We start from the raw sequence: 9,058 nt of genomic DNA on the forward strand, positions 1-9,058 counted from the left end.
GCCGGTATGGACGATGGAATGGCCTTTGTACTGCGGTTGACTTGGACCAGGGGGAGGACATCCGACCCTTGTATCTCGCATCTTGACTGAGCAGAGAGTCGAGGCCAGGAACTGGGGCTCGGACGCATACCTGAGCCTGTCTGATGGAGGTGTTGTTCGAGTCGTAGTTGTTGAAACAGTGATAAGTATGGTGAAAAGCGTATGTTACTCTCCCTGTATGGTGTAAAGCAGACTTGACGTTGGTTCTGTAGCCATCCTGTTGTTAGCAATCTTCATGGAGGAGTTGATGACGTCCTTTCATCGATGTTATCTAGGCCGAGTCGAGGCTCGGGCGAGATGGAAGTTCCTCCCGAGGCCTTGGTCGAGCCTCTCGGGTCATGCAACCGTGCAGGGAGGGGCTAGTACAGTTGTTAGAGTGTCCTTCTAAGGGCTAGTACAGTTGTCAGAGTGCAGGCGGAGAGTTCTCCCGAGGCTGAAGCCGTCTTCGGACGAGGCGAAGTTCTCTCCCGAGGGTGAGGCTATGCCCAGGCGCGTGCATGTCCCATCTGGAGTTGTTCGGGAACAGTGACCAGAGTGGGGGAGCAATGGTCGTTATTTCCGGGCGTGCGTGATCGTAGTTGGTGAAAGTGGATGGGACCCATCGCTCCCTCTTTGACTGTGGCATCACGTGGGGTAGGTATCCGAATCGTCGCATTAAATGCACACGTCTCCACGGCTCCTGTGACCTTTGACTGAGGCTGTGCTTGGGTTTGTCCTCCTGTCCGAGACAGACAGGCTCGGGCGAGGCGGAAACTGCCACTCCGTGAAGAGGGTACCTCGGGCAAGACGAGGATTTTCTCGAGTGCTGCCTTCGCCAGAAGACAGGCTTGGACGAGACGGAGTTTTGAGCGACCATCGAGCGGGGTCTTGGGCGAATCGTGATTCATCCTTGCTTGGCCAGGGGAACGTGTCTTATGATTTTTGGTAGTTAGGTGTTAAGCATATTTAGAGGCATAATTTAGGTATCCCTAGTTATGATACCCGACAATTATCTTTTTCATGTTTACTTGAAAAAAAATCGCAGGTACCGATGACGCTTACAAAAGTGGAGAATTGTCTAAACTTCTTCTGAACATCGAAGCCAAGGACGACATTTGAGCGACATGCTATCCTCAACGGTCTCTTGTTTTGAGTTATCAGAGGATTTTCATGTAGCTATGATGATTAACAGATAAAGGATATGTGACTGAATGTTTTGTTATAGTTTATACCTGTTGAACCGTACTTCGATTGTTCGTCCATTAAACATTATCTTGTGTCAATTCTGTCATTAGACCGGGGTTGTTGGGATGTCGATGAATGGTGATAGAATGGCCATTCTTTCTTATTTTAATGTAGTAACATGAACATCGGACATGCACAGACCTAGATAGTTTGATTTGATTTACTCATAACATTTTAATTATTGAAACATTTTTGTTTTATAATTTTTGATAGCATGTACGTGTCCAAAACTGCAAACAGGAACTATCCATTTTGGTTAATCATTTCCACATCAGCTTATTCTATTTAAGTCAACATATTTATATCATCAATATAATATTAGGCTATCTCAAGAGTTCCAAACTACCAAATACCAACCAACTAAGAACATCCCCATCCTAGATCTATAGATGTCCAATAAGCACGAGACCCGCGAGCCCGGTACGAAGCCCGCTGTTTGGGCCCGGTCCGAGCCCGACACGACCCGATTATATGCGGGGCCGGGCCGGCCCGACACGAATAAGCGGGCCGGGCTCGGACAGGAAATTAGGCACGGTGGGCTAGCCCGGCACGGCCCGTTTAGCTCTAAGCCCGTTTTTTTACACTAAAACGTGCTTTTCGGCCCGCATAGCCCGCTTTTCGGCCCGCTTTTTTCGTGCTAAACGGGCCGACCCGGCCCGTTTAGGCCCGTTACGGGCCGGGCTCGCACAAGAAATTGAGCCCGCGTACTTAGCCGACCTGGCCCGGTTTTCTAATCGTGCCTGGCGGGCCGGGCTTCACCGGGCCTGGGCCGGACCGGGCCGGGTGGCCCGTTTGGACATCTCGATAGCGCACAACGCGAGCAACATCTCGATCGCCATCTGTAATTAGGGATAAAAACGAGACGGATACAGCCGGATACAGGGTCATCCCGTATCCTACCCTAATGTATTTCTCTCGGATACAGGACCAGATATGGGTAGTTAAGTTTCGGGACGGATACAAGACGGGACCGGGTAATAATCCGGGTGGGTAAGAAACAGATAACGGATACTGCTCGGGTAGGTACCGGATAATTGTCGGGTAGTTCGTCCCGATGATATTAATTGTCCAACCATCCAACAAATACATAAATTAAGCAATACATAATCATTTATATAATAGATCAAATGTAGGAAAGGAAACTTATAAAATTAACATCATGCAATTCAAAGTTACTAATCACAAGCATATTATAAAACCAACACCACAATATTAAAAATTCATAAAATATTCTAGTTTCACTTAAAAATTGCAAATAAGTTACAAAACTAATAAATATTTTATACGAAGATAACTGAAGTCCTCATATGAAAATGATAAAGTAAAGTACTGATTATGTTGAAACTTAGATACTTATAGTGATTTCACATGTAACTCATACAAATAAGTGAAAGTGAAATGGAAGAAATACGGGCATCTTATAGATCTTATGATCCAAGCATTTTTATGGTTATATATGAACATATGTTGTGCCTCCGTAAAGTTTCATGATTTTTGTAGTTATTTATATATTATTAATTTCTTGTCGTAGAAAATCATCAAAATACAATTTAATCCATAAAATAACGTAGCATCAACAAAAAATTGCAAATAAGTTATAAATACTAATAAATAATCTATAAAAAGATAACCTTGAGTTCCCACATGAAGATAATCTTAAGTCCACCACATAAAAATGATAAAGTCTATTAATTTGATATAAATTTGGATATTATTTCAATAATTTTAGTCTAAACACATGTTTAAATAAAAAATTGATGTACTACAAAATTATAGATCTTTTTGAGCTCTACAATTTTTATATAAACTTTATCTTCATCCGATTTCATATGTAAAAGATATGATTTTATAACTATATTATTATGCAGAAAAAGAAAAAACGGGTACCCGAATTCCGGGTACCCGTATCCGACCCGAATATCCGAGTATTTATCGGGTAGTCCTCGCTTCGTATCCGACCCGAATCTAAAGCTACAGTACCGGGGTATTACCCGTATCCGCCCCGAATATAAAAATACCGAATCCGTATCCGAAAAAACGGGTATTTACACTATCCGTATCTGGTACCCGACGGGTATACTCGTCCCGTTTTCACCACTATCTATAATAGAGATGAGGGATGGGAACTGGGGAGAGAGGTTCATCCATGGGCCATGGCAGCCTTATGGGAGGCGGAGGACACGCACACGCATCGCCATGGCCGCGAGCCCGCGACTTGCATGTTGCTGTTGGCTTTCGCACGGTGCGGTCTGTTGCTAGAGCGCGTAGCAGAGACTCACTCGACCTAAGAAACGCTGGGCCATGTACGTACAGAAAAAGTCAAAGACCAACATGAGCTTTATGGCCCGAAAGCCCACGGAATTGCATATCAAGGCTAAACGATTTTGTTTTTAAAAAGAATAAATAAAAAAATATTCGAGACTACAAAAGAGGTCCAGTCCACCGAGGCCCCACGAATCCGGGTCATCTTGCGATCAATCCAGTCCGTCCAACCCTTGCCATCCGAACCGCAACCCTAGATTTCGCTTCCTCTCTGTCCCCTCCGCTGCGCCGCCATAACATAAATCCGCCGCCCCTCTCCCTCAGTAAACCCCTCTCTTCTTCCCGCGGTCTGCTCGTTCGATCTGTGCAGCAGATCTGAGGTCCCGGGCGACCGTGAAGCAGCTTCAATCGTCGGCATGGCGCTCGTGAGTTCCTTCTCCTTCCTGTCTTTTTTGTTTATCGCTCTTTCAGAAGTTCTGTGTTGCTCATCGTTTGTCTGTCGGACTGTCTGTGAGGAAGTTTTGGTATGGGCGGCAGTTTGTTTTATAGGATTTTGTGATTCCTTCCGTGTAGTTTAACTTCATCTGACTGGTGATGCGCGCTGCGGAGCTGTGGTCTCTGTTGATGCGATTTTCGTGAGTTATGGCTCATAGGTGTCTGAACTGTAGATGCCATCGTAGCGCGTTAAGTTGCTTAGATCCTCAGCTTTGCTTTGGGCAGGCTTATATGTAAGGTAACTTTGGACTGCTGGTCCTTTCCAATTTCAACATCATCCAAACTTTGGCCATGGAAATAGATCGACTATTGTTATTCCTCGTCCACACAGTCGGTTCATATTGGGTTTGATTGAACTTGTAATCTGATCACAGTGCATGTGATGTCACATTGATTTCCTGGCTTACTAGTGGCATGGCACTGGAAAAGACCTTTGATACCCTTGTGACAATGCAGTTTTTACAGGGGAATTTCTCTAAGGACAATGTCAATCATTTTCCTCGTGTATTTGAGCCAATGCATTCATTTAGGTCATTAGGTGCTATCATCCCAATCAAGTGTTTATAAGTTTTTAACCTTCTGATCCTAAGTTGTATTTGAGTTGTAAGTTTAAGAAAATGTTAGTACATGGAGCAATGCTCTGTTGGTGTCAGAAAAGAAGATGTGGAACTGAAGTTGAGGGGTCGAGCATGACGAAGTTATGGTTTGTTTTTATTAACTAGCAATTGAGGCAACTCAATTGTAATAATGTTTTAGCTACACAAGTTGTACTTTTGGCAATTATTAAAGCATCTTTATTGGAATCTGTATGGAAATGTTCATGTGCCTTGTTGGGAAACAGACATGTCATCAGCTACTTCATATTGTGAATGCTCAGTCCAGGATGTTTGCTGCATCAGTTTGTGTATTTCCCTAATAGTAAAATACATGTGTTTGTGGATTATGTTTATGTTCTGGACTTCTGGTTTTATCATTAAGGTAATGGCGTAGATGTCATTGCCTGCTTGCATGAGTACAATTAAATTGCCATGCACAAGCTGAGAGGTATTTCGATTTGTAATCATGCTTGTCAAGGCGTCCATGAAATGTCGCCTTAGCGTCGCTTAGGCGCTAATGCATGTGTGGAACCTGAGGCGTCTAACGCGTCTTGCCCTGGAGCGTAAGGCCTCTGCCGTGGCACAGGGCGTTGGCGAGGCGTTGTTGGGCGATGCCTTGAGGGGGGGGGGGGAGGTAGGGTTTTGATGGGGCGGCAGCGAGCAGGGCGTGTCCTCGACAGTGCGCTTGCTCTGCTCCCTCACAGTGGTGGCGCTCAGTTCACCGTTGGCGGCGCGGCTACAGGCGGCGCATCTTCAGGCGGTGGAGGGACTGAGGGAGAGAGAGTAGGGCTGAGGGAGAGAGTGGAGAGCTGCGGGTGGAGGGAGAGAGAGGAGAGTTGTGGGGAGTGGGAGGGAGAGAGGTAGTCCTGTAGCTGGCGGGTGGCGGCTGGTAGGTTGCTAGGGGCTGCTTGCTGTGTTTTAAACTAAAACTGTATTGGGCTGAGTTGGGCTGGACTGGCTCATTGTGAGCTTCTTTCCTTCCCTTTTTCTACTTCTATTAGGCTGAAATTAGGCATACTAGGCCATATAAAAGTGCTAGCTTGTTTATTAACTTTGAAGTAATGATATATAAATAATATTTGATCAAATTTTTTATTTACTCATATAACTAAAGCGTCGCCTCGCCTTACACTTTATCGCGTAAAAGATAAAAGGGGGTCGGTTGCCTTATGTCGCCTTACTGCCTTAATAAGTATGTTTGTAATACAATATGTCTATTTTTTGTTGCATAGGTATTGCATAGTGGGGCTGGAAACAAGAATGCCTTCAAAGCACTTATTGCTGCAGAATACAGTGGGATCAAGGTTGAGTTGACCAAGGATTTTGAGATGGGTGTCTCCAACAAGACCCCTGAGTTTCTTAAGATGAACCCCCTTGGGAAGGTATACCAGGCACCAATCATTATCTTTGAATACTTATGTATAGTGGTTCCTGAACTAAAACTACTATTTAGGTTCCTGTTCTGGAGACTCCTGATGGCCCTGTTTTTGAGAGTAATGCTATCGCACGCTATGGTATATATAGAACCCCACACCTTTTCAGTTTAATTATTTCTTGACTTTTCGCTGTTGATGACCTGTATCTGTTTCCTTTCAGTTGCTCGCTTGAAGGATGACAACCCTCTTTTTGGGTCTTCCCGTATTGAACAAGTGAGTGATTTATCAAGTGTTAACACAGTTAACTGAGTGTTACTGCTTGTGGACCTCATCAGTGATCCTTGCAGGCCCACGTTGAGCAATGGATGGATTTTGCCGCAACAGAAGTTGATCCTGGTGTTGCATGGTACTTGTATCCAAGGCTTGGGTACCTCCCTTATGTTAGCACAGTAAGTTGTAGGCTGGGAAACTTGGTTCCTGTATTGTTGAACATTTACTAAGTTACAATATTAACCCTTTTTGTGTGTGTACAGACTGAGGAAACAGCTATTTCTTCATTGAAGAGGTCGCTTGGTGCTCTGAACACACACCTTGCTTCAAACACATACCTTGTTGGGCATGCTGTTACTCTAGCTGACATTGTAATGACATGCAACCTCTACCATGGAATTGCACGGATCTTGACCAAGACCTTCACGTCTGATTTCCCTCATGTCGAGAGGTATTTCTGGACCATGGTTAACCAGCCTAACTTCAAGAAGGTCATTGGTGAGGTCAAGCAGGCAGAGTCTGCACCTCCTATTCCGAAAAAGGCTGCTCCTTCTAAGGAGCCAAAGGCAAAGGATGTCAAGAAGGAGGCTCCAAAGGAGGCCCCCAAGCCAAAGGTGGTTGAGGCACCAGCAGAAGAGGAAGCACCAAAGCCAAAGCCAAAGAATCCTCTTGACTTGCTGCCACCAAGCAAGATGGTCCTTGATGACTGGAAGAGGCTATACTCAAACACAAAGACTAACTTCCGGGAGGTTGCCATCAAAGGTATCATCTCCATGTTTCAATGATATGATCAATACATTTGCTTCTTCCCTAACAATTTTGAACTGCAAGTGGCTGGTTTTTGAAATCTGTACTTTGCAATCTATCAATCTTACATGAAAAATTTGGGAGTCATCTTCCTGACTAGAATTTGGTCGTCCTTATAAGAAATTTTTTAGACACCTGAAGGATTATGCGCCCTATAGCGGAGTTGCTCACAGATATCCGCAAAGAGTTTATGTCGAAGTGAACTAACAAAGTGCTAATAGTAGTTATGTATCATGTCTGTTTTAATAAGAGTTACTTCATTCATTTGCTACAGCAATTTACTATTACCTCCATTTTGCTAGGATAAGCATTTGACTGACAGTTTATAAATACATAGTTGTATAACAAAAATGAAGTATTACTGTGGTGGTTACCTGTCAAAGCCTCGTACTACTGAAACCAAATACGCCTTGGATAGGAAACTGGAGGGAGTACTGGCGTACTGCAAGCAAATTAATTGTTAGATGAATTGCTTGGATTTCCTTTCCCTGTTCATGTTTGTGGACTCTTGACCTAGTAATCCGTGTGTGTTTCAGGTTTCTGGGACATGTACGACCCAGAGGGCTACTCTTTGTGGTTCTGTGACTACAAGTACAATGATGAGAACACCGTCTCCTTTGTGACCCTGAACAAGGTTGGTGGATTCCTGCAGCGGATGGACCTGTGCCGCAAGTACGCCTTTGGGAAGATGCTCGTGATAGGCTCTGAGCCACCCTTCAAGCTGAAGGGCCTTTGGCTCTTCCGTGGCCAGGATGTTCCCAAGTTTGTAATGGACGAGGTCTATGACATGGAGCTCTACGAGTGGACCAAGGTGGACATCTCTGATGAGGCCCAGAAGGAGCGTGTCAATGCGATGATTGAGGACCAGGAGCCCTTTGAGGGCGAGGCCTTGCTTGACGCGAAATGCTTCAAGTGAGTGTGCTTGCCTGGAGACAGAACTGTTTAGCCCTTGAATTTGCCTATGGAAGAGTTTGCCCTTTTACTAGTGTCGATGTTGATCTGGTATACCTTGCTATGAACTGGTTAAAGTTTGTGCTGGTTTGGGATTTTTTGTGCATCTTGTGATACCTCAAGTCTTCATCATTTAAATGTTTAGCCGTAATAATCTGGTTATTTTTTCTTCTCATGACTGAGATGTTGTGATTATGTTTTTGTTTTATACACGCCATAAATTTCAAGCCGGCAGAGCCATTTAGGAACGCCAAGCCGGCAGAGCCATTTAGGAACGCCTTAAACTATATCATGGCTTCAGCAGAATTTTGATCCGAGTTGTAGTTTGTGCTATTTGTGCAAACTATTCGGTTTTAGCAAATTTATCACTTTAATATTTTGAAGTTGGGACGGAATAAAGCATATCTGCAAACAGCATAAATTTTGCCGGTGACACATTGAAACAGCGCCAGGGGTTGATTTCACATAATTTGTCCATAATGGCTCTGGGAGGTCTATATAAATTGTTTATACTCATATCGACCGTATTCAAGTGTTTTTTAGATTAGAATTGACATAATTTTCACTATTACAATATTCTATTAATATCTCATAAATATAGATAAGTAGAAAATGCTCAATATTGATGCAAGAAAATAATTGAAAAATATAGTAGATAAATAAAGAACTCTAGTTCATCATAAAATTTGACAATCACATAGCTATCATATCTACCTCTTGTCCTAACAGGAATGATGTTCATGATAACCCTGTTCTCTCATTCCATCTCATCGTTTCCTAGTGTTGGTATACTTGCCCTTTCACACTCTAGACATGTACTTCTCTTCTACATCAAACCTCTTAAACTCCTTGTCTTTTAAGTTGCCATTATGAATGAAATTATAAAAAGCAATACATCTTTCAATGTGGGCCACTTTTGCTTGAGGACCCCAAATGCTCATTTAATGAATTTTTGGAGTGATAAGTGCAAGAAGTTGCCAACTTTTTTGGATTTTAGCCCTTTTTAGGTTTTTTCTGCACAACTATGCCCTTTCCAGT

At 43.6% G+C, this 9,058-nt stretch overlaps 1 protein-coding gene across 1 annotated transcript; it reads left to right on the forward strand.

The window, feature by feature from the left end:
* The first annotated feature begins 3,877 nt into the window (after window positions 1–3,877).
* On the forward strand, window positions 3,878–8,132 carry LOC100192872 (Elongation factor gamma1). The gene is made up of 7 exons (NM_001138061.2): window positions 3,878–3,950; window positions 5,849–5,998; window positions 6,070–6,130; window positions 6,213–6,265; window positions 6,340–6,441; window positions 6,526–7,024; window positions 7,606–8,132. Exons 1-7 carry the CDS (start codon window positions 3,942–3,944, stop codon window positions 7,983–7,985), a joined length of 1,254 nt encoding a protein of 417 aa, NP_001131533.2. The 5' UTR covers window positions 3,878–3,941; the 3' UTR covers window positions 7,986–8,132.
* Window positions 8,133–9,058: the final 926 nt, after the last annotated feature.

Source organism: Zea mays, chromosome 6 (assembly GCF_902167145.1).
Source record: "Zea mays cultivar B73 chromosome 6, Zm-B73-REFERENCE-NAM-5.0, whole genome shotgun sequence".
NCBI classification, from domain to species: domain Eukaryota; kingdom Viridiplantae; phylum Streptophyta; class Magnoliopsida; order Poales; family Poaceae; genus Zea; species Zea mays.

Coding starts and splice junctions, on each gene's coding strand:
- LOC100192872 (NM_001138061.2), top strand. Junction 6,131..6,212: donor TAATGCTATCGCACGCTATG/GTATATATAGAA, acceptor GTTTCCTTTCAG/TTGCTCGCTTGAAGGATGAC. Junction 6,266..6,339: donor GGTCTTCCCGTATTGAACAA/GTGAGTGATTTA, acceptor TGATCCTTGCAG/GCCCACGTTGAGCAATGGAT.